This window comes from Siniperca chuatsi, linkage group LG7 (genome assembly GCF_020085105.1).
Source record: "Siniperca chuatsi isolate FFG_IHB_CAS linkage group LG7, ASM2008510v1, whole genome shotgun sequence".
NCBI lineage: Eukaryota > Metazoa > Chordata > Actinopteri > Centrarchiformes > Sinipercidae > Siniperca > Siniperca chuatsi.
In genome coordinates, this window is record NC_058048.1 from 28,973,456 (window position 1) to 29,000,341 (window position 26,886).

At 45.0% G+C, this 26,886-nt stretch overlaps 1 protein-coding gene across 8 annotated transcripts in view; it reads left to right on the forward strand.

The window, feature by feature from the left end:
* Nucleotides 1-26,886, forward strand: part of slc8a2b (solute carrier family 8 member 2b) — a 165,196-nt gene that overhangs the window by 121,191 nt on the left and 17,119 nt on the right. For all 8 annotated transcript variants that reach the window (XM_044202644.1, XM_044202643.1, XM_044202646.1 and 5 more), the window contains 7 exons: nucleotides 46-441; nucleotides 1,679-1,804; nucleotides 2,163-2,358; nucleotides 4,345-4,475; nucleotides 9,587-9,960; nucleotides 16,084-16,187; nucleotides 17,994-18,011. In XM_044202644.1, coding sequence (XP_044058579.1) covers nucleotides 46-441; nucleotides 1,679-1,804; nucleotides 2,163-2,358; nucleotides 4,345-4,475; nucleotides 9,587-9,960; nucleotides 16,084-16,187; nucleotides 17,994-18,011 — 1,345 coding nt within the window. The remainder of the gene's footprint in view (nucleotides 1-45; nucleotides 442-1,678; nucleotides 1,805-2,162; nucleotides 2,359-4,344; nucleotides 4,476-9,586; nucleotides 9,961-16,083; nucleotides 16,188-17,993; nucleotides 18,012-26,886) is intronic.

Genomic DNA, 26,886 nt, shown 5'->3' on the forward strand with positions numbered 1-26,886 from the left:
TGCTAAACAAAGATAATTAGGAGAATCTGTATGTGTGTGTTTCAGGTGTGGGAGGCCCTGGTGACGCTGCTGTACTTCCCAGTGTGTGTCATCCTGGCTTGGATCGCTGACCGCCGCCTGCTCTTCTACAAGTACATGGGCAAGCGTTATCGTGCCGACAAGCGCCACGGCATCGTCGTGGAGACCGAGGGAGACTTGACACCCAACAAGGGCGGCATGGAGATGATCATAGACGGAAAGTTCCCACCACAAGGGGGCGCCATGGTCCCCGCTGAGAACTGTGGGGGCGGAACTCAGGACGGCACAGCAGGCGCTGCGGCCAATAACATCGGTGCAGCAGCGGGGGCCATGGCAACGGGAGCCAGGGGCAACCTGCCCAACTCCAACAGCGCAATGGTCAATATGGAGAGCAGCAAGGAGCTGGACGAGAGCCGCAAAGAGGTGAGAGACAGAGAGAAATTGATTAAGTTTGTGTGAGAGAACTGTTCTGGAAAATGTGTGTGTGTGTATGAGTGTGTCAGGTGCACAAGTTCAAATCCTCATCACTGGAAAAGTCTAAATGTTTTGGTCTGTAAACGATTATAGGCTACATGTTAATTTGAGTAATTGTGTAGCCTAATTATGGGAAATAAACAGAAAAGGTGATGCAAAAACAGAATTGATGTTCATAAGATGGCCTGAAACCAAAAGGACTCTTTCAGTTTGGTTTCATTTTGTTTTCGAGTAGCTAACAAAGAGCATAGACAGAGAAAAAACATCCAAAAATGACCTGTTATGGATTTTACAATTTACAATTATTTACAAGTCACAGCGGCAACTGTTTTATATTTCGTCATGACGATCACGAAGCAGGCGAAACAGTAGAAATACAGCAGTCATGTTACAAAGTAATTCAACAGGAATGTGCGCTTGCATGTATTTGATTGGCCAACACAGCACCTTGCGTCCCTGACCCTGCTTGTTTTGCCAGAGTCTCGTGTGTCCCATCCACAGGAATGCTATTAAGAGGTTTTCTGTTTTTGCACATTTTTATCACAGTTTCTACGTAAGCATACTTTCTGTATTGCACTTCCTTCCCTCATGGTGTGTTTGGTCTTTTCCTACATCAGAGTAACATTCATAACTCCCACCCTTTTTGTCAGTCCAGCATAACTCAAAATGTCCCAGACACACCAGTGGTGTTTATGTTTTCTGAATCATCTCAACTGTCATATTGATTATCTTCAGGTAGGTCAACAGTTAATTTCATTTTTTAAACTTTAAGGGATGAAATTTTCTTTCTTTTTAACAGTTGGCACTAAAATCTTTTTTAAAAGTTGTTAAAACTTGCAGGCACTCTGCATCTAAACGGTGTGGAAATGTTTTTAACAGCTAATAAAGTTACAGAATTTTTGTTCAACCCGCAGATGAAACCAAGCCATTGATCAACAGAAGTTAAAGCATGAAAAGGATTAGAAGTTATTAGCTAATGAGCTTTTGAAGTGGAAGTGAGGCAATGATTCTGTTGTTGAGCTGAAAGCTGCAGAATATAGTCTTCCAATCTTCCTCCTAGCTACAGAGTCTGAAAGCGACAAGAATCTGAACGCTTCTACAATCGGTGTTTGGATGAACAGCCATGTATGCTGCCAGTGTGTGTAGATATTTTCATCTTGAGTGTGTCCTCTCGTCTCTCCTTCAGGTGATTCGTATCCTAAAGGAGCTCAAGCAGAAATATCCCGACAAAGAGCTGGACCAGCTGGTGGAGCTGGCCAACTACTACGCACTGCTGCATCAACAGAAGAGCAGAGCCTTCTACCGCATACAGGTAACACACACACACACACACATTATTCACACGCAGTCCCTGAACTGAACACACAAGGTTGTCCAGACCTACAAAGGACATAAAGCAGTTCAAGGACTTCTGGGACTGAATTGATGTATTTCTGTTTCTGCAACTCTTTTCAGAATCAACTCCTGTTGAAACAGGACTACAAATGGTTTATGAGCATTAATGACAGTTAAACAACAATTGTAACACTTGTTTTTTTCATATAGATTAAAACTCCAAATGTGACACATTACATTTATGAAATTCCTGTCTATTTCTTGAAAATGATGACAAATGAGAAGGAAAATAGGTTCTGTACACTTTCTTTTAACCCCTCGTCCTGTCTTTGAAGGCGACTCGCATGATGATCGGAGCTGGTAACGTCCTGAAGAAGCACGCAGCCGATAACGCTCGCCGTACAGCTGTAAGCGACGAGGAAGCACCAGAAGAAGAAGACCAGGGGATATGCAGCCGCATCTCATTTGAAAGCTCTCACAGTCAGTGCATGGAGAACTGCGGCGTTCTGACACTGGCTGTGGTCTGCAAAGGTAGTGAAATCAATAAGTCATAAAGCTAATATTGAGTTCACATGAATAAGTGAGAAGAGGCTAAGACTGGTGTGATAATAAAGTATAGAATCTTTATTTTCTTCAAATTAATTCTTGCATTTGAACTAAAAATTGTATCTTACTTTGATCTGTTCAAGTTTTATTCTCTGAGTGACATTTACATTTTTCAAGCAACAAGCCATAACTGCAGTGCGGTGACTTATTTTTACACACTGGCCTGCTCTTTAATTACTGGATTAAAACAGTGGTAGTAAAAGAAGTGCTCAGATCCTTTACTTAAAAGAGGAGTCCACTGATTTAGCATCACACTTCTAGAACATTGTCGGACTTACGATGGACAGTTTTGTTTTAAAAGATATCAAAATTGATGCAGCAGAACCAGAGATCTTTTTTATTCCACACATTGCTCTTCCTTGTCAAAACCTGGTGCCTACATTACCCACAATGCAACTCGACGACTGGCAGTTCAGTCGGAGATGCAGGTGTGTTATGCTAGTAGCGACTAATGTAGCCTCAGGCTACCGGCCTCACACCCAGATTTTCTTTCATTTTCAAACTTGTAGTCTTCAGCTCCAACCGATGCTGACTCAAGTGACATCATTTGAGGCTATTTATCAGACTTCTCACAGCTCCTCTGGAGACATGAAAGGGCTTTGAAGTACTTTTTATCTTACTTTGATCTGTTCAAGTTTTATTCTCTGAGTGACATTTACATTTTTCAAGCAACAAGCCATAACTGCAGTGCGGTGACTTATTTTTACACACTGGCCTGCTCTTTAATTACTGGATTAAAACAGTGGTAGTAAAAGAAGTGCTCAGATCCTTTACTTAAAAGAGGAGTCCACTGATTTAGCATCACACTTCTAGAACATTGTCGGACTTACGATGGACAGTTTTGTTTTAAAAGATATCAAAATTGATGCAGCAGAACCAGAGATCTTTTTTATTCCACACATTGCTCTTCCTTGTCAAAACCTGGTGCCTACATTACCCACAATGCAACTCGACGACTGGCAGTTCAGTCGGAGATGCAGGTGTGTTATGCTAGTAGCGACTAATGTAGCCTCAGGCTACCGGCCTCACACCCAGATTTTCTTTCATTTTCAAACTTGTAGTCTTCAGCTCCAACCGATGCTGACTCAAGTGACATCATTTGAGGCTATTTATCAGACTTCTCACAGCTCCCTCTGGAGACATGAAAGGGCTTTGAAGTACTTTTTTCACATATGCAGTTGAACTCCCCAAGACCTATACTTTGGACTTTGATGTGTAAAATTGGCGCACTTCCCCTTTAAGTAAAAGTAGAAATACCACAGTGTAAAAATACTGTTCTATACCTATATCTATAACAAGGTATTATACATGTATAAGGCATCATATTTTATAAGATGATCATACATTTTGAATAAAAGAGTAACTAAATAAATTTAGTGGAGTAAAAAGTACAAAGCTTCCCTATAAAATGTAGTGCAGTAAATGGAAATACTTAATTTAAGTACACAAGTAGCTAAACATTTTTTTACTTGAGTAAATGTACTTTCCACCACTGGATTAACACAATTTCACTATTTCACAACAGTGATGGACATTGCTACTTTATTTGTATTTTGCTGGACATTAAAAGTAAAGCCTTATTCAGGTCTAATCTGCTCTACAGAGTTTAACTCCAGTCTGTAACAAAGGAAACTTCCAGCAATAACTTTCCTATGATAATGGAAAAAAAACACTTTTACTTTAGATCAGAGCAGGATGTAAAAATCTGACTGGGTTTTATAATGTTCTCCATGTAGAACAATCTCTTCATATAACTTAAAAAGAATTGTGGACATTACAGCTTATTTTAATGACACAAAATGGTTCATGCCAAGTCATTTCATTTGCAAGGATTTTATGTTAGATCAATTTAAATAAAAATGATAATATCTGGTATGCCCAGTGTTAATTTGTTTTATTTCTGCTGTTTAGGGGGTCTGGGAGAGAACACCTTCTATGTGGACTACAGGACAGAGGACGGTTCAGCCAACGCTGGCTCGGATTATGAGTACAGTGAAGGAACACTGGTATTCAAACCTGGAGAGACTCGCAAAGAGATTAAGGTGAGTGAAGACGAGAAGGAGCTGAGCAGGAGGAGAGAGGAGAGATTTAGACACGATGGGAATGGAGAAAGAAACAGCAAACTGCACCACAAGCCACCTAAAAGACAAGACCTGGTCCAGGATGACTTCATAATGTCCGGTTTGAGTTGAGTTTGAGAGTTAGAGAATCACGCTATTAAAAGATTAATTCCAGTTTTTTGGAGATGATGTGAAACTTTCATGATCCCTGTGGGGAAATTGTATAAGTAGACCATCATATACATTATGAAACAGGAGATCTGTCAGTTCATCCCCAGAGCTCTGAGCTCAAAGTTGTCTTTGTTGAAAGATTGGAAATAGAAGCTGATACACTGAATATAAATGTACCGGCCTCTGACGTTGAATTCAAACACAGACGCCTGCTTTAGCTGTGTTTACACACAATAAGTTACCAGCTTCTACTTTGCCATAACCAAATCTGGTGCAGGAGGAGCTCTGAGCTGACACGAGTTTTACTTCATGGAGCTGCATAATCATCTGCAGGCTTCTGAATAACCTGCAGTGTGGCTGTAAAATCTGAAAAGATATCTGAGGAGATCAGAGCGAGTGGAAGGAGGGGGGAGAAGGATGATGAGATAAATGATGAGAGTCCCGGCAGGAGAGACAGAGAAAGGCTAAAGAGAGACCAGAGATTCAAGGTGAGGACAGAAAGATACTGCTTCTACTAGACAAACTACTACTAATTTCTGCTGCTAGTACGTTAGCTGCTACAACGAGAGAGACACAAACCTTTTAGTTGTTCTGCAATGAAGGACAGAAAGGCAGCTTTTCACTCTGAGGGGATCTGGAAGTGTAAACATCTAAACAATTTCCTAAAACTTACTATATGTATAAAATAATGGGGGAAAAAAGGTACTTTTTCAGACTGGCTTTTGCATTGTTTGTTTTATGATGTTCAAACATCATTTTTTTGTATTCATATTTCTACAGCCCTGTTAGTCTATCACCCTTTGGACTTGTTTAACCTGCATAAAAATGTTTAACTGACTGATTAACTGATACTGAACTGGCCACTGCAGCTAACACTATTAGAGCTATGTGTTCCACCAGTATAAATACTCCTAATACTACTACTGCTGCTACTCCTCCACTGCATCTACTTTTGCTGCAGCTACTAATAGCTACTGTAGCTCTAGTTAGTAATCTTATGTAATCACTGTTTCTACATTTGAAGTTTTGAATTGGTGATTACTCTTCTAGCTACTCTACCTGTTTAATACATGTAAATATTAATAACAGCCATGAACTGCTGCTTGGGAACAGCTGCTGAAAGGAGGAGAGCACAGACAATGGAAATTATTTCAAACTAATGGAATACAAAAGAATGATATAGAGAATAGAATAAAATGAATGAAATGGAAGTGGAGATGTTTTACAAGTCAAGAATAACTGTCGTCAATCTGCTTTGCTTGTTAGATCACCAAGAGGGTGTTTAGCCTTCATCAGTGCACTTTCCATTTGGACACAGATTCATTTGGTTTTTAAATACTTCAAACAAGAAGCAATTAATGTAATTATTTTCAAATAATAATTAATAAAGGAATCCTATTAAAAAAACATCTAGTACTTCAAATGATTCAGCACGATTGCGGTAACATATCATTTTGTGTCGAATCTGAAAAGATAGGAAGTAGGAAGTTCGATGATCAGTCCAAGTGAGCTGCTTCAAAGTTCACTGTCTTCGATTACAGATGTTCCCAAACTTTCTTCTCTGCAATATAAACTTGAGATCAAACAACATAGTAAAGATTTTTTTTTTTACTGAAAGACAGGAACCTAGAATATTATTTTTTAAAGCGCACTATGCTGTGTGAATTTAAAGCATATAGGCTGACTGCACAAGGGAAAGACGAGGTAAGCCGGGTAATCTCTCCTCAGATTCAAAGTATGGTGAAAGCTCAAAAGAAGTGTGAGGCCTGGATGAGAGGAGAGTGCAGCCTGAAGAGTCACATAAAAGAAGCATGGGGAGGGCGGGACATTAAAAAAACAGACAGTATAAATTGGCCCATCTTCTATGAGTGACTGCGCTGAATGAGTACATTACAAAGGTCAGTGTCATCCATTTCAACAGCATACCAGTGGACTTCGATCACTGTGCCAGAAATGAGCAGCACGGAAACCAATTAAACTTGAAAGTCTCACTCGTCTGCCAGAACTCCACTTTCACTGCTGTATCAGTTCCACCGTGTGACCGTCACCACAGTCTTCACAGGCTGTAATCTCCACTGATTAAACAAAAAGAGAACCAATCAAAGGCCTCTGCGTCAGCACTCTTTGTTGTAGCCAAGAGTCATAATTGTTACATCAAAAAAAGGAGACAATCATTCATTTGAGTTACAGAATGAATCTAATTTGCAACACAGTGATGAAATAGTGCTGCCAATTATTAAATCTAAAAATACCAATGCAAACGATAATCAGGAGCATACAGCATACAGATTGTACATTTGTGTGAATGCCTATTGCACTGATCATCAAACTATTTCAGTCTTTCTTAGTTCACTGTTCAGAGTAGTTATGATATCATATATGTATTATATATTAATCATATTGATATAAACATTAACGTTTTTCAGATCTCAAATCAAAACTTTTTGTTTAATTTGCCTTTTTATCCACATTAATAGTTCGGCTGTATATGATAAAGAACTAAAGCTTGACCAACAAGTCTAACTGAATCCCTGAGTGCATGTAATGACAGTCCATTATTTTTTTTAAAAACCTGCTCTCTAATAGAGAATGATGCAGAGTTACTGTTGTCTGTTATTTATACAAACAAAGCCTCCTGTGCTGAATAGGAATTCATTATGAAAGCTTTGCAGATGTATTGGAGACTAACGCAGTAACAATTCAAAATGACAAAAGTGGTCCAGAGACAGCAGCACCTGATACAGTATATCACTCTACAAATATACATTGATTTATTTCTTGTTTCTCATTTTTGTCTGTAAAACATACAACTAGCTGAATGTTTATGTTAACTGATATGGATTCAATTAATCAATTAATCTATGAAATTTCAGAAAATAGTTTTTTAAAAATCTGATCACATGCACTCCAAGGTGACGTCTTGTCCGAGACTCAAAGATATTCAGAGATGCACAAAACTAAAAACAGAGAAAAAGCAACAAATGCTCATATTTCAGTAGTTTTAGTTTGACGCTTTTGATCATCTAATTGATAATCAACTAATCATTTCAGCTCTAATCATCAATTCGGGTTAAAGAGTAAGTTAACATAAGGCACATGTCACAGTGTCCGGGAGTACTCCTGTACATCGATGCAGTAAGGTGAGAAGATAAACGGGCAGCTGTGGCACTGTCCACATGTCGAAGTGTCCTTGGGCAAGACACCGAACCCCAAATTCCTCCGATGGTCGGCCAGCACCCTGCGTGGTAGCTTGCTGGCTATCGGTGTGTGAGTGTGTACGTGAATGAGCAGCAAAAACCTTGTAAAGCGCTTTGGATATAAAAGCGCTATATAAATGTTGCCATTTACCATTTAAACCACTGGAAGTCAGCAAAGACAAGATTTTCACAGGGTGTTTAGTTACTCTTTAAAGTGGCTACAATCAATATTTTTCTAACAACAATGTATGAAATGACAATGTGACAAAGTGAAAGGAGTCGCTCGTAGTGATGAACCTACAGAGAATCATCGCCTGAATCTGCAGCTCCCCTCAGCTTCACAGAGCTTTATAGTGAGTTTCAGCTCATTCGTTGTCCGGCTCACAACTATACTGTTCTGGTTCACTCTCACCGCGTCATAGCGTCGTTTTCGGTCGCAGCAGGCAGCTGTTTTTAGAGAAAAAGCTCTAAAAACCAACAGTACTCTACCTGCTCAGCAGCAAACAGCAGACAGACACAGTTAGAGACCAGCTGGTGAACACAGTGGAGCATTTAGCAGCTAAAGAGCCAGATATTTCCCTCAGGAAGCTGGTAGAGGCCAAAAACAGAGCAAAAAGAGAGGGAATATTACTTATTTACATTATATATTACATTCAGCAGGTGGACACAACATATCTCCAAATGAATGATCATGTTGCTCCATAACTGCGGGATGTGTAAATAAGCAACTGTTTGTTAACAAGTTCGCCATATCAACTTAAAAAGTGTCAACATTGTGTTCACAACTTGTTTCCGCTGCCCCTAAGTGGCCAAAAAAATCAGTCATTGCAGGTTTAATGTTTGACTTTCATCCTCACCTTAGTGGCTTGATTGTTGAAACATTTATCAGGAATGTTTATCATCATTCATTTCTTCATGTTGCACTGTGGCTGGAATCCAATCCAGAATATGTTGAAGTCTGAACACATGGCGGGATGTGCTCTGGCTCATTGGATTACAATGCCAACCTAATCTGATTTTGGAGCGCCCACCTGTCAGCTAATGCGCGGTGGCATGATCGGATGATAACAATCTCACAGACGACTATTGTAACTGGAGCCTCTGTTTATGTGCCGACTGGCTCTCAGCCCTGCCTGCTCTCAATATTCAGCACAGCCGCCCAAACACACAAACACTGCACTCAAGCATCCAGACCAGGGTCGATTCACTTTAAATTCAGAACAGAAAATGAAACTGCAGTTCACATAATAACCCCACAAATCTGGGATATTTTTTCTGGTAGCTTGAAAAAGAAGAAAGAAAAAAATAAAAATTCCATCTCTATTGCTCCGTTTCTTGACTAAAAGGATTCTGCATAATAAGTTGTGTACTGTATATATCATCAATTTTACTTGCTACAGTGGCCGCTTGGTAAAAGTTAGGCTAACTCTCACTGATGAAACACGTTACCATGGGTTAAACTGACTACAGTCTTCAAAAATGTAAACACAGCTCCTCTTTTTGCCATTATAAGAACAATAATACATTCTATATAGAAAGTACTGGACTCACTCCCGCTACGCGTCTGGGCCTTTTCCTCCATCTTCTTTGTTATTTTTGTATATCAGGACGCCTCATCCTGTATTATTGCAATTGATCAAGTGTCAGAAAGTACAGTTTTCTACTTCTGATCATTCATGCCTAAAGATAATGACCTTCTGTCTCTCTCTCTCTGTGCGCCTCCAGGTCGGTATAATCGACGACGACATATTCGAAGAGGATGAGCACTTCTTTGTGCGCCTGCTGAATCTGCGTGTTGGCGATGCAGAAGGGATGTTCGAGAGCGATGAAGTGGGTGCCGCCCCCAAAGGTCGCTTGGTTGAGCCCCTGGTTGCCACGGTGACCATCCTGGATGACGACCACGCTGGCATCTTCACGTTCAGCGAGCGCATGGTGCGGGTGAGTGAGAGTGTGGGCACCATGGAGGTGACGGTGGTGCGCAACTCAGGTGCCCGTGGCACTGTCATCCTGCCGTACCACACCGAGTCAGGCAGCGCCAAGGCTGGAGATGACTACGAGGACGCCCGAGGAGAGCTGGAGTTCACCAACGACCAGACCACGTGAGTCAAACTAATCCTTATTGTTTTTTGCACTTTGTTTACACTTTCCTACATTTTTATACCTTTGCATCTTGGAGAATCTCTGTACAACCTCCGTCTTCTGCCGCTGGTCACAAAGCAGCTGTGTTGGAAGTTCAATGCCTTGCTCAGTATTATGTTGACAATCCTTGTTAAGGAAAAGAAAAGCAGTAAAGCTCCATTAATAATATTTTAATAGTGGATAAAATTACTTTGTGTAATGTGATCGGGCTCACGTAGTATACCTGCAGTTTCCTTTAAGTCTACTTAGCTTTTTAGCCTCTTTAGCTCTCTAGCTGCTTATTTTCTTTCAAAACAAACAGCTGGGCAATATTATTGACCAGTTTGTGAAGAAAGTGGAACATCTAGCAGCTAAAGAGCCAGATATCTTTCTCAGGAGTTGGTGGAGACCAAAAACAGAGCTAAAAGGAGAGGGAATATTGGACATTGATCAGGTGGAAACAAACATGACTCCACTGAATGCTAATGTCGTTCTGTGTCTGCTGGATGTGTAAATAGGCAACCATTTGCCAACACTTCACCCATAACAACTTTATAAAGCGATAACATGTTAGTCTGTGTTTTTCAGGATGCCGTGGAGTTCTTCTGTCCCCCACTGGCCCAAAAAATTCTATTACTGCAGCTTTAATCGTTCACTTTCAGAAAATAACAAAGTCTCACTCAGTCCTTAAATTCAAACCAGCAACTTTCTGGTCACAAACCAGCTTCTCTCACCTGTAGATGACAGTCTGTAGATTTATATTTCTTAAATGAATGGAAATTTTATGGTTGTTTCTGCCAATGATTCTCAGACTGGGAGTCAAGTGTCAGAGTAAAAAGAGTATTTATGGATTCTGAAAAAATTGATTTCCATCCTACTTAGAATTCCTTGGATCACGTTTAGGATCATGTTCATTCAGATAATACATGTCTTGTTCTTTTAAAATGATGAATATTTCTTACTATCTCAGCCAAATATTACTTTGGCTGAGATAAGTTTTTTGTTCCTCTTCCTCATTGCCACTCACCTTCCTCACCTTTCCTCTCATTTATTCTCACCTCTTCTCTCACCTTTTGTCTCCTCTTCACCTCTTTCAGCTCTGTCTTCCATTATTTGTACTTGCCAGACAACAATCCTATCCATTATTCATCGAGGGTGACCTGAGGGGAGGCCCAGCACATTCATGTTGAATCCTCTTTAAGATTGTGTGAAGAGCAAGAGTTTGTACGTGTAGTGTCCGAGGTGTGTTTGAGTGTGACCTTATTTTTCACGAGTTTAGGAGTGGTCGGGTCCCTAATTGCTGGGTGTCTGAAGTGTGAATGTAATCTCCTTATTTAGCTGTTAAAAAAAGTCTGACACCTCCATTATAATGTATTTTCCTCAATCAGCCTCTGGAGTCGGTCATGAAGTTATGTGGATAAAATTGCAAAGTAAAAATTCTGTATTAGCTCAAGTTTAATTAAGCTAATTTTCTTTCATTGTAAGTATAAAAATCTTACTGGAATATACCAGATGATTAATTGTGAAATAAATTGGTGAGGGCATCTTTTAATGCCTTTTACATTGGTGTGTTTCTTTGTTTCAGAGGGCAGGTTTTACGTTTGTGCAGCACATGTGACAAACTCGAATGGACTGTTGCTTGTGTGATATTGATTCCAGCAGCTCTAGGCTGATGTAAACTGGCAGGTTCATTGACTGACAGAGACCTGAATTAGGTGAGACAGGGCTGGTGATGGGTGAGTGGATGGATCTCAGTATATTTCTGTGATAATGGAAAACTTTTTTCACAGTCTCAGCACCACCTTGGCTCTGCTCTTAAGTGGGAATTCATTCTAGTTTGCTCTTCAAGTGGTTAATGATGTCAGCATGTCTGAATATGTGTCACCCTTCGCATAAAGCCTCAAACCAAGTACCTGGAACATTTCTACTGCTGGATTGACAATGTTGTCACCTCATCTAAAGCCACAAGCTTCCTCTTTCTGTCTTATCTGCCCTCTGTGGCCTTTTTCAGCTTCTGTCCAACTACATTCAGTTGCTTAATCACTGATGATGCACTGACAAGCCTCCAGATCCAACTTTGACTGTGAAAATTGCTGTGACTGCAGTTCCACAGTACTTCATGCTTCTGCAGCCAACTCAGAGTACTTTTACCTCTCTTTGTCTTGCGAGGAGACTCCCTCCTCTCAGAGCTCAGGAGAGCAGTTTTGGCTCGTCTTGATCACAACATGTCATGTAGAATCATAGTAAAGACCTTTGCTGGGAACTGGACTTGTTAGCCCACATCTGTCTCCGTCCGTCCCTGGAACCAGGAGCTTTGCTTGTGGTCTTTTTTTTTTTTTTTTTGCTCCACACTGCCATCTTGAAACTTAGAAACTGGATTTGTCATGACCAGGATGCTGGCTTTCCTGTCTCACCACCCATTTTCGATCCTCCACTACCTCAGCAAGCTTTGCAAACACCTACTGTATAGTGATGTCATTGTGACAAAACTACTTAATATGAGTTTGCCTGCAGTAGCCCAACTTTACATATAACATATAATGAATGCATTTGGTCATCACACCCAAAAATGTATTTCTTTGCTTCTAAGGTCAAGGATGAAGCTGAACCTCAGATATTTCTTTGTTTATTTTATTTTCCTTCAATGTGGAAGTGTAGCTGAAAAAGTGGAATGATTTATTGAGTTAATTGTAAGAATGGAATGGATTGTATAGAAAAAAGAGTATATATTCACCTATATCCTTCCCTCGTGTAATCGGGGGCATTTCCCGTGTTTTTGTAGATGAAACTGGTTTGTAACTTGCTCAAAAACTCACAAATTTGTAAATTAACTCATATATGGTTTGTTGGCTGCAGATTCTCCAAATGGGGAAGGTTTGGTGAGACCAATATGCCAACATGCGGCACCTATAGGAAAAGAAAGTAACATCAACATCAGACCTCCACATGTAGACATTTTAATGTCGCCACCTACAGGCAAACAAATTAATGACTACTGCAATTCTACGACTCGTGCCACCTGCAGGCAACGACTGTTACAGCTGTATTTTTTTATTTTTATAACTGTTGCTTTCACTGTGTGGGAGTATTTGAGGTTTTACATGTACAACCTGTTAGCTAAAAGTAAATTGTTCATACATAATTTATGATTACCAAATCAAATAATAATAATAATGCATAAAAGTAAAATATTATTGCGTACCACTAACTACCCCATTGTCTGTAACACATCAAATGTTCGCTTTTGAGGAGTTTGTAAATTAAATTGAAATCATTTTCATGGACAAACTTTGGAGAGACGTGTGATATAAGTGTCAATATAGTTTGTGCTTTCAGCGGTCATTGCCGTAACTCTCCTGCCATGCTGTTTTATTATGCTTCTATCTGCTCATCTTCACCTCATCTAATCATCTCCCTCCTTAATTTCTGTCATTTTCACGCCACATTGCTCTCCAGTCAGTGTGACTGGCCATTGATTGCATCTATCCATCTCTCTCTTTTCCATTCTCTTTCATTTTTTCACTTTCTGTCTATCAATTCTTTACTTCACTGCTTTTCAGTTTTCCCTCACCATGGGTCTGCTCTCCCTCTGTTTCCCCCTTCCTCTTATATTTTCTCTCACTCCCCTGCATTGCTCCTTTTCTTATGAATGCACCCTTTTCTTCCAGACCGTCCTCCTTCTTCATACGTCCCTCCCTTGTTCTTTCTAGCAGTAGCCCAATTCTTCTGGGTGATTTTTCTACTGTCCTTGACTTCACTCCTTCCCTGCATGCTCCATTTTCTCCCTCTCGTCTTTAACCACTTGTTCTATCCTTCCTTCACCTCCTCTTCCTTCTCCCTCTCTCCTTTCCTCCTCTCCATACCTTTCCTTCCATCTTTAATTTTCTTTCTCTCTCTATCCATCTCTCCCTCTCTGCCTGTTGTCAGTGTAGATTTTCATCTGCTCTCAGTGAGCTGGTTTCCATAGTGACATTTCAGTCCGGCAGTCCTCAGAGACACTAATAGGTCTTGTCATCATCACTTCTTCTCCTCCAGCCATCATTCCTCATACCTCGCAAATGGCCGACGCCATGTGGCATAAAAGCCTGTCTGACTCACTTTGTCTTTTTTTCTTTTCTTTTAATACTTTGTCGCTCCTTTTCTCCTCAGTGTCAGTACCGTCGCCCTCACAAACTAAAATTTATCCAGTGGAAAGTTTCTGTGAACACAGTCTCTTTTTGAAGATCCTGCACACACAGTATATGCCATTGTCAAATTGACAATGGCATATACTGTGTGTTCTTGTTTTGTCTCATTTTCTTGTATTTAAAGTGGCTATAATCATTATTTTAACATATACAATAACAATGTGAAAACAATGTGACAAAGTGAAAAGGGTCGCTCATAGTGATGAACTTGTCTGAGAATTATCAGCTAAATCTGCAGCTCCCCTCAGCTTCACAGAGCTTTATAGTTTCAGCTCGTTTATCTGTCCGGCCCACAACTTAACTGTTTTGGTTCACTCTCACCGCTCACATAGCGTCATGTTAAACCGCAGCAGGCTGCTGTTTTCAGAGAAAAAGCTGTAAAAACCCCACTGTACATTACCAGCTCAGCAACAGACAGCAGACAGACACAGTTAGAGACTAGCTGGTGAACATAGTGGAGCATTTAGCAGCTAAACAGCCTGATATTTCCCTCAGAAGTTGGTGGAGACCAACAACAGAGCTAACAGAGAGAGAATATTGGACGTATATTCATCAGGTGGACACAACATGACTGCTGGATGTGTAAATAAGCAATTGTTTGCTAACAAGTTCACCATATCAGCTTAAAAGGTGATGATATGTCAGTGTTGTGGTCACAACTTTCTGCTGGAAACAAGCGGACAACATGCACACAGGGAAATTAAACGTACGCCTTCTTTGCCTTATTAAGGGCATTCTATAAATGTATCACTCAATTATTATCAACTTTGGACAAAGAAAATAAAATCACTTTCACAAACCACAAAACCCCATGAATGAGACAGTTTTTCTCATGTCAGATCAGTCTAGAAAAATAATTGTTTCCCTCACAGTGCAGGGCAAAAAAGGCTAAAAAAAAAAAAAAAAGCTTGTACAACCACAGTACAGTAATATTCAGACCAGTCATCTCCGTCCTTATATTATACATTTGTATTTGTGCAAACTGCATGGATGAAATGAAATTATGAATATCCAGCAAAACGCTTAACATACAGCATGTGAGTAAATAGGAATTAAATGAGAGTCCCATATAGTGCAGCATTACTATGTTCCCGCAGTATCTCAAGACTGAGCTACCACGAATAATAGAGTATTTTAAATATAATTAGTGAAACATACAATGTCCTGACATTTTATCTAAAGCACCTTTACATTGAAAATGAGCACATATCTAAATCTAAAAGATCCAACAAAACTGTATAATCATCACAAAATCTGCCCTCTCATACCTTTCTCTCACTTTTACTGTTTATTTCTGGCTGAATCTCTTGCTTTCTTTTTTATTCTCCTATTTCTGCCTCCTTTTGTTACTTTTTTACCTTCTTCCCCTGCTCCCACCTTTGACTGACTTATTGATCCTGTGTCCTCTCTCTGCATCCTGCTTCCTTCTGCTCTGATTTACACAGCAGCTGGTCCTGATCAGAGACGGCAGGAGGGAGACCACCATATGGGCAGCTCTATACTGTGTGTGCGTGTGTTTGTGTGTGTTAATACATGTTCATGGGCCTTGAGGTTTGCACGACCAGCATGTCGATAACACAGACAACCTATGGTGAAGGCCCTGCGAGCGCTACATTACCTATTGATGAAATGCTGTACCTAATTTGTGTGTCAATGACTGACAGTGTGTGTGGGTATGTATTACTCATGTTGTGGGGACATAAATCTGTTTACACAGTCACATTGTGGGGACTCGCCTTCCTTTTGGTGACAAAACGCAAGTCCCCATAACGTAAATCATCGGATGAGTCTGCATATACAAGTGTGTGTATGGATGCTCCCCTAAACATGAGATTGTGTGTTTTGTTTTGCAGAAATACAATATTCTGTGTGTCAAAATGTTTTTTTCTGTCTCTTTGTGTGTGTGTGTGTGTGTAGTCAGACTTTCCAGGTGAGGATAATTGATGATGAAGAATATGAAAAACATGAAAACTTCTTCATTGTGTTGGAGGAGCCACGCTGGCTTAAGAGAGGAATCTCAGGTACGTACACACAGTATGTTTTTTTGACTGGATTTGATGTGATTATTTTATTTGTCCTCAAAGAGAAACTTGTCTTGGCCTCACAGCACTGTTGATCAACCATAACTACAAGACAGCATGTACAGGGCTGGGTAATGAACCTCACTGCTAGTTTCGTACCGACCAAACTGCATCTGTATCGAAGTATTGAAGTACTGAAAAGTGGAGGTTCAGAAAGTTCCTGATTTCATTCAAAACAGTTTTAGGACACTTTTACACCCAGACCAAGAGACAATATGATGCATTGTTGTCTTTTAGTTCTGGTCTGGTTCATGTTCACATTGACTTAGTACAAACAAGTCACCTGGACCAGAGGTTTTCAAACTGTGAGGCGGGCCTCCTCAGGATGGCACAGGGGAGGAGTTGCAGGGGCCCCAGAGCGAGAGACTTGAGGCAGATGTGTGTGAAGTGAAAGGGACAGGTGCATGCCGCTGTTCTAAAAACAAAAGGTTTTTAGTTAGTTAGTGTAGTCTGGCCGCTGATTTGGCCCACATATCAACTCGGTCAGCAGTTGGAGCTGCAGTAGTGGCTGGGACACACAGCTCATGGAGGCAATTAAGGTACTTTAAAGACCCTTAGTGGCCAATTCATTCATTCAAAATTTATACTCGTCTCGAGGTCGTAACTCAGTCAAACATGAACACACAAACGTGGAACACTTTCCGAGGATAGCATTCAAGTTGTCTCTCTGATCGCAAAAAAATGTCCATAAATCCTCTTAGAAATCATAGTTAGACAATTTAATTTAGGCAAAGTCCTCGTACAGCGGCTTGTGTTTAGACAACATTTAACATTTGAGAACTTTGTCTTCTTTATAAAAACATTAAAAAAAGAAATCTGGATTTTTCAGTACTGATAACCAAAATGAACTGTTCTGGTATCAGTACTGATCCTCAGGTATGGTATCAGCACCAGTTTCGTGGAGGGTTTTGTTGGGTTAATCGCTCTGCTTTTCATGTAATATAAAATACAAACAATGATGCTGTTTACCAGGTTTTTTTTAATGGTTAGTGAAACTTTGTAATCTGTCACTGCTTAGTTCATATTTAAATAAGCACCGCTAAGTAGAAAATTTTAATTCTTCCAAGTAATCCAAACTACTGCATATTTTTGTGCTGTTTTGGTTTGTTTTTTCTGGGTTTTTGTTCTATTTGTTGTGTTTTTTCGCTTCTTCAGTGACCCACTTTACCCACAGGGATCAATAAAGTTCTGTCTTATGTTAGACGCAAAGACACACACACACACATTCAGGGACCCATCGATTCATCCATTGTCTGTCACTACAATAACACTGCCTCCTTTTTTCTTTGTGATGTGGAAAGACACAGAGAGAGAGGAGTATTTATTTGAATTTCAGAAGATTTTCTTAGATGTCAGACAGCCTAAGAAGCAGTCACCGTTTGTGTTATTAACAAAAACACTATTAGCTGTAAGAGAAGAGATTTTTGTTAATGGTAAATATAAAAACAGGGAGAGCAGAATAGAAAGTGATGGAGAGAGTGCGAGTGAAAAAGATGAAAATAAGACAAAATAAGAGTTTTACCATAGTGAAGTGACGTACACAGGAGCCTTTATCTAAGAACTCTCTCCAAATTTTTTCTGTGAGTATTTGTGAATTTGTGTTTGCACTTTCATCTGAACGTAGAGTGGAGTTTGATGTATTATTCGGATGAGCCTTTGATTCCGTTGTTGCTGTCTGGCCGAATGTGTGCTGAATTACTTGCTTTTTTCTTGTCCATTCTCCCTCCCCCTCTGTCTTCTTTACAGCTCTGCTGCTCAGCCAAGGTAAGACCATGGGATTCTTCTACGTCAAACTGATTGATTTGTCAGGAAATCTGAGTAGGGCTGCAACTAACTTTCATTATCGATAAATCTGACAATTATTTTCTTGATTAATCAATTAATTGTTTGTTCTATAGACAATAGAAAATAAAGAGAAATGTCTGTTACAATTTGATATCTTCACGTATTGTTTTGTCCGACCAACAGTCCAAAACGCAAAGATATTTAGTTTTTAATGATATAAAAACAGAGAAAAGCAGTAAATCCTCACAGTTGACAAGGGAATGTTTGCTATTTTTGCTTGAAAAATGACAATTATTCGATTATCAGTTGCAGATTAACTTTCTGTCGATCAACTAATCGATTAATCAGCCAATCGTTTCCGCTTTAAATCTGAGTTTGATCTGATCTGTTGATGAGGAACCCGACAATTAAAACTGCTTAACATTACCCCAAAGCCAATTACTGCTAATATTGAATCTGAAATATTTGGAAGCAGTAGTTTAACCCACATCTAAACACATTTAGAGAGAGAACGATGAATTCAGCGTGACTCATTTGCTCTGCTGCCTTCCTGCTGATCTTGTTTTTTCACAACAGTGAACTTGGCCCTTAACTTACACCATATATTGGAAAAAAAAGCCTGTTTACACAGGCTTATAGCTTGATGTCATGCTGTTTTTGCCACAATTTCTGTGGGTTCATCAGTTTCTAGACGGTACACACGGGCTGCAGGGAATCCAGAGGACAGGTAGCTAGTCTGCAGGGACGTGAATCAGGAGTAACCACAGGGTTGAGACCAGACAGTGAGTGAACTGGAGGAGTGCTGTTTTATAGTGCAGGTGGGTAATGGCAGACAGGTGAGTGAAATCAGTAGTCTGGTGATTGGGATCTGATGACTGTGGTGGGTGGAGCCGGTGGAGTCTGTGTAGGCTCCCTGACACGTGTAGCTCCGAGGGTCACCAGTTCAACTTTATTGATAATGACGGCAGGAAGTGCACTCAAAGACCAGTGGTGAAATTAAATCAGCATTCTTGTGAAAGATAAATGTTAAAAAGCTGCATTCATTTGAAATTTCCTTTAAGTTTTATCGAGTGTACCCATAAATAGACACTCATTATTGTAATTTGTAATTTATTTTCATTTGCAATACATTTGAATAGATGCCACAATTTCTTTCAGCTGCAATCGTTTATCCTGCCGCTGCTCAGGTTTTCTGCTCAGCTAGGCCATTGTTTACTCTGTACCACATTGTAATGGCCTGGCTCACATTTCTGGCATCTCTTTTAGCATTGCTTGGGGGTGCGAGGGGTATTTGTCTGTTTACATTTTGATCACAGCTGAACTGGCCTCTGTGAATCTCAGCACAGCACAAAAGAACAGTTTGGAAAGAAACGCTTACAAATGAGTCTACGCTCCACACTCTGGGCTTGTTTGTGTGCCGTCACTGTGTGCTGATGCAGATAGATGACTGCGTTTGTGGCCTTTCTTAGACAACCGAATAGAGTCTGCAATGGCTGTGCTTTATCATATATATCATTCTATACTTTGATATTATTTTACTTTTTGTGGGAGGCAAAAGAGAGAATAAATGGGTTGACGTTAAAACATTTTGATTTGTTTACATGGAAATTGTTCTTGGATTTATTACAAAACAGAGAGAGCAGAAGAAAGAATGACGTAAGCATAGAGTCTGGGATGTCTGTATTGATTCTGAAATAGTGCAGCCTTATGTTCTGTTGAAAATTGAAGTTGCAGTGGGAAATAATTTAATGCAAATACATCCATCCATGGCAGCAGTCTAAGCAGAGACTCCCAGACTTCCTTCGCCCCAGACACTTCCTCCAGCTCCTCCGGGGATCCCGAGGCGTTCCCAGGCCAGCCGAGAGACATAGTCCCTCCAGCGTGTCCTGGGTCTTCCCGGGGCCGCCTCGGTGGGACATGCCCAGAACACCTCCCGAGGGAGGCGCCCAGGAGGCATCCGGATCAGATGCCCTAGCCACCTCAGCTGGCTCCTCTCGACGTGGAGGAGCAGCGGCTCTACTCGAGCTCCCCGTGTGACTGAGCTCCTCACCCTATCTCTAAGGGAGCGCCCAGCCACTCGGGCGGAGGAAGCCCATTTCGGCGCTTGTATCCGCGATCTTGTCCTTTCGGTCACTACCCAAAGCTCATGACCATAGGTGAGGGCAGGAGCGTGGATTGACCGGTAAATCGAGAGCTTTGTCTTTCGACTCAGCTCCTTCTTTACCACAACGGTCCGATACAGCGCCCGCATCACTGCAGACGCTGCACCGATCCGCCTGTCAATCTCACGCTCCATCCGTCCCTCACTCGTGAACAAGACCCCGAGATACTTAAACTCCTCCACTTGGGGCAAGGACTCCCACCCACGCCAAGAGAGCAAACCACCTTTTTCCGGTCAAGAACCATGGCCTCAGATTTGGAAGAGCTGATTCTCATCCCAGCTGCTTCACACTCGGCTGCAAACCGTCCCAGTGCATGCTGCAGGTCCTGGTTTGAAGAAGCCATCAGAACGACATCATCTGCAAACAGCAGAGATGAGATCCTGTGGTTCCCAAACCGACACCCTCCGGCCCCCTGACTGCGCCTAGAAATTCTGTCCATATAAATTATGAACAGAACCGGTGACAAAGGGCAGCCCTGGCGGAGTCCAACATGCACCGGGAACAGGTCTGACTTACTGCCGGCAATGCGAACACAGCTCCTGCTCCGTTATACAGGGACCGGACAGCCCTTAGCAAAGGGCCCCGGACCCCATACTCCCAGAGCACTCCCCCCAAAGCGCCCGGGGCACACGGTCGAATGCCTTCTCAAGATCCACAAAGCACATGTGGACTGGTTGGGCAAACTCCATGAACCCTCGAGCACCCGATGGAGAGTATAGAGCTGGTCCAGTGTTCCACGACCGGGACGAAAACCACTCTGCTCCTCCTGAATCCGAGGTTCGACTATCGGACGAATTCTCCTCTCCAGTACCCTGGAATAGACCTTACCGGGAGGCTGAGAAGTGTGATCCTCTGTGATTGGAACACACCCTCCGGTCCCCTTCTTATACAGAGGGGACCACCACCCCCGGTCTGCCAGTCCAGAGGCACTGTCCCAGATCGCCACGCGATGTTGCAGAGACGTGTCAGCCAAGACAGTCCCACAACATCCAGAGACTTAAGATACTCAGGACGGATCTCATCCACCCCCAAGCCTTGCCACCAAGGAGCTTGCCAACAACCTCAGTGACTTCGGCCAGGGTGATGGATGAGTCCGCCTCCGGTCCCCAGCCTCCGCTTCCTCTTCGGAAGACGTGACAGCGGGATTGAGGAGATCCTCAAAGTATTCCTTCCACCGTCCGACAACATCCCCAGTCGAGGTCAACAGCTCTCCACCCGCACCGCACAAGGTGTTGGTGAAGCACTGCTTCCCCTCCTGAGCCGCCGGACGGTTTGCCAGAATTTCTTTGAGGCCGACCGATAGTCCTCCTCCATGGCCTCTCCGAACCTCTCCCAGTCCTGAGTTTTTGCCTCTGTGACCGCACGGGCTGCAGCACGCTTAGCCTGCCGGTACCTGTCAGCTGCCTCGGGAGTCCCACGAGCCAACAAGGCCCGATAGGACTCCTCTTCAGCCTGACGGCATCCCTTACTTCCGGCGCCCACCACCGTGTTCGGGATTGCCGCGCGACAGGCACCAGAAACCTTGCGACCACAGCTACGAGCCGCCGCATCGACAATGGAGGTGGAAAACATGGTCCACTCGGACTCAATGTCCCCAACCTCCCCGGGATCTGGGAGAAGCTCTCCCGGAGGTGTGAGTTGTAGACCCTGCTGACAGAGGGCTCCGCCAGACGCTCCCAGCAGACCCTCACGATACGCTTGGGCCTGCCAAGTCTGTCTGGCTTCCTCCCCGCCAGCGGATCCAACTCACCACCAGGTGGTGATCGGTTGACAGCTCCGCCCCTCTCTTCACCCGAGTGTCCAAGACACGCGGCGAGGTCAGATGATACGACAACAAAGTCGATCATCGACCTCCGCCTAGGGTGTCCTGGTGCCACGGCACTGATGGACACCCTTGTGCTTGAACATGGTGTTAGTTATGGACAAACTGTAACTAGCACAGAAGTCCAACAACTGAACACCGCCGGGTTCAGATCAGGGGGCCGTTCCTTCCGATTACCCCTCTCCAGGTGTCACTGTCGCTTGCCCACGTGGGCGCTGAAGTCCCCAGTAGAACAACGGAGTCCCCGGGTGGTGCACTGTCTAGTACCTCCCAGGGACTCCAAGAAGGCCTGGTACTCTGCACTGCTGTTCGGCCCGTAGGCCGCCACAACAGTGAGAGACCTGTCCCCACCCGGAGGCGGAGGGACGCGACCCTCTCGCTCACTGGGGTAAACTCCAACACGTGACGGCTGAGCTGTGGGGCTATGAGCAGGCCCACACCAGCCCGCCGCCTCCCCCGCCGGGCAACGCCAGAGAAATGGAGCGTCCCAGCCCTCTCGAGGAGACGGGTTCCAGAGCCCAGGCTGTGCGTGGAGGCGAGGCCGACTATATCTAGCCGGTAACGCTCAACCTCCCGCACAAGCTCAGGCTCCTTCCCCAGCGAAGTGACATTCCATGTCCCTAGAGCCAGTTTCTGTGTCCGGAGATCTGGTCGCCGGCCCCTGCCTTCGACTGCCGCCCAGATCTCTCTGCACCGGCCCCTTACGGATCCTCCTGCGGGTGGTGGGTCCACGGGAGGACGGCCCCACGCCGCTCCTTCGGGCTGTGCCCGGCCGGGCCCCGTGGGGGTGGCCCGGCCACCAGGCGCTCGCCGTCGGGCACCCACCCCAGGCCTGGCTCCAGGGTGGGGCCCCGGTAGCGCCAATCCGGGCGACGTAACTGGCCTTGATTTTAAATAATCCATAAGGGTCTTCTGAACCGCTCTTGGTCTGACCCGTCACCCTGGACCTGTTTGCCATGGGTGACCCTACCAGGGGCATACAGCCCCAGGCAACATAGCTCCCAGGGTCATTCGGGTACTCAAACCCCTCCACCACGTTAAGGTGGCGGTTCAAGGAGGGGTAATGCAAATACATGTCAAATCTAAATCAATTCATCCTGCAAAGGAGAAGAGCACCTCCTCCCTGCTGACTGACTTGAGTTCAAATTAGCTTTGAGCAGGAAGTCCTCTGAGCTCGTGACAAATCAAAATCTACAAATGAAAAACAAACTTGCAGCCAGAATGCTTTGTCTGTTTACATTTTGATCACAGCTGAACTGGCCTCTGTGAATCTCAGCACAGCACATCCATCCATCCATCCATCCATCTTCTTCCGCTTATCCGGGGCCGGGTCGCGGGGCAGCAGTCTAAGCAGAGACTCCCAGACTTCCTTCGCCCCAGACACTTCCTCCAGCTCCTCCGGGGATCCCGAGGCGTTCCCAGGCCAGCCGAGAGACATAGTCCCTCCAGCGTGTCCTGGGTCTTCCCGGGGCCGCCTCCCGGTGGGACATGCCCAGAACACCTCCCGAGGGGGCGTCCAGGAGGCATCCGGATCAGATGCCCTAGCCACCTCAGCTGGCTCCTCTCGGCGTGGAGGAGCAGCGGCTCTACTCGAGCTCCCCGTGTGACTGAGCTCCTCACCCTATCTCTAAGGGCGCCCAGCCACTCGGCGGAGAAGCCCATTTCGGCGCTTGTATCCGCGATCTTGTCCTTTCGGTCACTACCCAAAGCTCATGACCATAGGTGAGGGCAGGGCGTGGATTGACCCGATAAATCGAGAGCTTTGTCTTTCGACTCAGCTCCTTCTTTACCACAGCGGTCCGATACAGCGCCCGCATCACTGCAGGCGCTGCACCGATCCGCCTGTCAATCTCACGCTCCATCCGTCCCTCACTCGTGAACAAGACCCGAGATACTTAAACTCCTCCACTTGGGGCAAGGACTCCCCACCCACGCGAAGAGAGCAAACCACCTTTTTCCGGTCAAGAACCATGGCCTCAGATTTGGAAGAGCTGATTCTCATCCCAGCTGCTTCACACTCGGCTGCAAACCGTCCCAGTGCATGCTGCAGGTCCTGGTTTGAAGAAGCCATCAGAACGACATCATCTGCAAACAGCAGAGATGAGATCCTGTGGTTCCCAAACCGGACACCCTCCGGCCCCTGACTGCGCCTAGAAATTCTGTCCATATAAATTATGAACAGAACCGGTGACAAAGGGCAGCCCTGGCGAGTCCAACATGCACCGGGAACAGGTCTGACTTACTGCCGGCAATGCGAACACAGCTCCTGCTCCGGTTATACAGGGACCGGACAGCCCTTAGCAAAGGGCCCCGGACCCCATACTCCCAGAGCACTCCCCCAAAGCGCCCGGGGCACACGGTCGAATGCCTTCTCAAGATCCACAAAGCACATGTGGACTGGTTGGGCAAACTCCATGAACCCTCGAGCACCCGATGGAGAGTATAGAGCTGGTCCAGTGTTCCACGACCGGGACGAAAACCACTCTGCTCCTCCTGAATCCGAGGTTCGACTATCGGACAATTCTCCTCTCCAGTACCCTGGAATAGACCTTACCGGGAGGCTGAGAAGTGTGATCCCTCTGTGATTGGAACACACCCTCCGGTCCCCCTTCTTATACAGAGGACCACCACCCGGTCTGCCAGTCCAGAGGCACTGTCCCAGACCGCCACGCGATGTTGCAGAGGCGTGTCAGCCAAGACAGTCCCACAACATCCAGAGACTTAAGATACTCAGGGCGGATCTCATCCACCCCCGAAGCCTTGCCACCAAGGAGCTTGCCAACAACCTCAGTGACTTGGCCAGGGTGATGGATGAGTCCGCCTCCGGTCCCCAGCCTCCGCTTCCTCTTCGGAAGGCGTGACAGCGGGATTGAGGAGATCCTCAAAGTATTCCTTCCACCGTCCGACAACATCCCCAGTCGAGGTCAACAGCTCTCCACCCGCACCGTACAAGGTGTTGGTGAAGCACTGCTTCCCCCTCCTGAGCCGTCGGACGGTTTGCCAGAATTTCTTTGAGGCCGACCGATAGTCCTCCTCCATGGCCTCTCGAACCTCTCCCAGTCCTGAGTTTTTGCCTCTGTGACCGCCGCGGGCTGCAGCACGCTTAGCCTGCGGTACCTGTCAGCTGCCTCGGGAGTCCCACGAGCCAACAAGGCCCGATAGGACTCCTTCTTCAGCCTGGCGGCATCCCTTACTTCGGCGTCCACCACCGTGTTCGGGGATTGCCGCGCGACAGGCACCAGAAACCTTGCGACCACAGCTACGAGCCGCCGCGCCGACAATGGAGGTGGAAAACATGGTCCACTCGGACTCAATGTCCCCAACCTCCCGGGATCTGGGAGAAGCTCTCCCGGAGGTGTGAGTTGTAGACCCTGCTGACAGAGGGCTCCGCCAGGCGTTCCCAGCAGACCCTCACGATACGCTTGGGCCTGCCAAGTCTGTCTGGCTTCCTCCCCGCCAGCGGATCCAACTCACCACCAGGTGGTGATCGGTTGACAGCTCCGCCCCTCTCTTCACCCGAGTGTCCAAGACACGCGGCGGCGAGAATCAGATGATACGACAACAAAGTCGATCATCGACCTCCGGCCTAAAGTAATCCTGGTGCCACGATGCACTGATGGACACCCTTGTGCTTGAACATGGTGTTAGTTATGGACAAACTGTAACTAGCACAGAAGTCCAACAACTGAACACCGCTCGGGTTCAGATCAGAGGCCGTTCCTTCCGATTACCCCTCTCCAGGTGTCACTGTCGTTTGCCCACGTGGGCGTTGAAGTCCCCAGTAGAACAACGGAGTCCCGGGTGGTGCACTGTCTGAGTACCCCTCCCAGGGACTCCAAGAAGGCCTGGTACTCTGCACTGCTGTTCGGCCCGTGAGCCGCCACAACAGTGAGAGACCTGTCCCCACCCGGAGGCGGAGGGGCGCGACCCTCTCGTTCACTGGGGTAAACTCCAACACGTGGCGGCTGAGCTGTGGGGCTATGAGCAGGCCCACACCAGCCCGCCGCCTCTCCCCGCCCGGCAACGCCAGAGAAATGGGCGTCCAGCCCCTCTCGAGGAGGCGGGTTCCAGAGCCCAGGCTGTGCGTGGAGGCGAGGCCGACTATATCTGGCCCGGTAACGCTCAACCTCCCGCACAAGCTCAGGCTCCTTCCCCCCCAGCGAGCGACATTCCATGTCCCTAGAGCCAGTTTCTGTGTCCGGAGATCTGGTCGCGAAGCCCCTGCCTTCGACTGCCGCCCAGATCTCTCTGCACCGGCCCCTTACGGATCCTCCTGCGGGTGGTGGGTCCACGGGAGGGCGGCCCCACGTCGCTCCTTCGGGCTGTGCCCGGCCGGGCCCCGTGGGAAAGGCCCGGCCACCAGGCGCTCGCCGTCGGGCACCCACCCCAGGCCTGGCTCCAGGGTGGGGCCCGGTAGCGCCAATCCGGGCGGCGTAACTGGCCTTGATTTTAAATAATCCATAAGGGTCTTCTGAACCGCTCTTGGTCTGACCCGTCACCCTGGACCTGTTTGCCATGGGTGACCCTACCAGGGGCATACAGCCCCAGGCAACATAGCTCCCAGGGTCATTCGGGTACTCAAACCCCTCCACCACGTTAAGGTGGCGGTTCAAGGAGGGTAATGCAAATACATGTCAAATCTAAATCAATTCATCCTGCAAAGGAGAAGAGCACCTCCTCCCTGCTGACTGACTTGAGTTCAAATTAGCTTTGAGCAGGAAGTCCTCTGAGCTCGTGACAAATCAAAATCTACAAATGAAAAACAAACTTGCAGCCAGAATGCTTTTTCGCTGCCTTAGTACCCGGTAAAGAAGATTTATTTGTTAATTTCCCGGTATGCACAGGTCACTGACATCACATGGTTTTTACC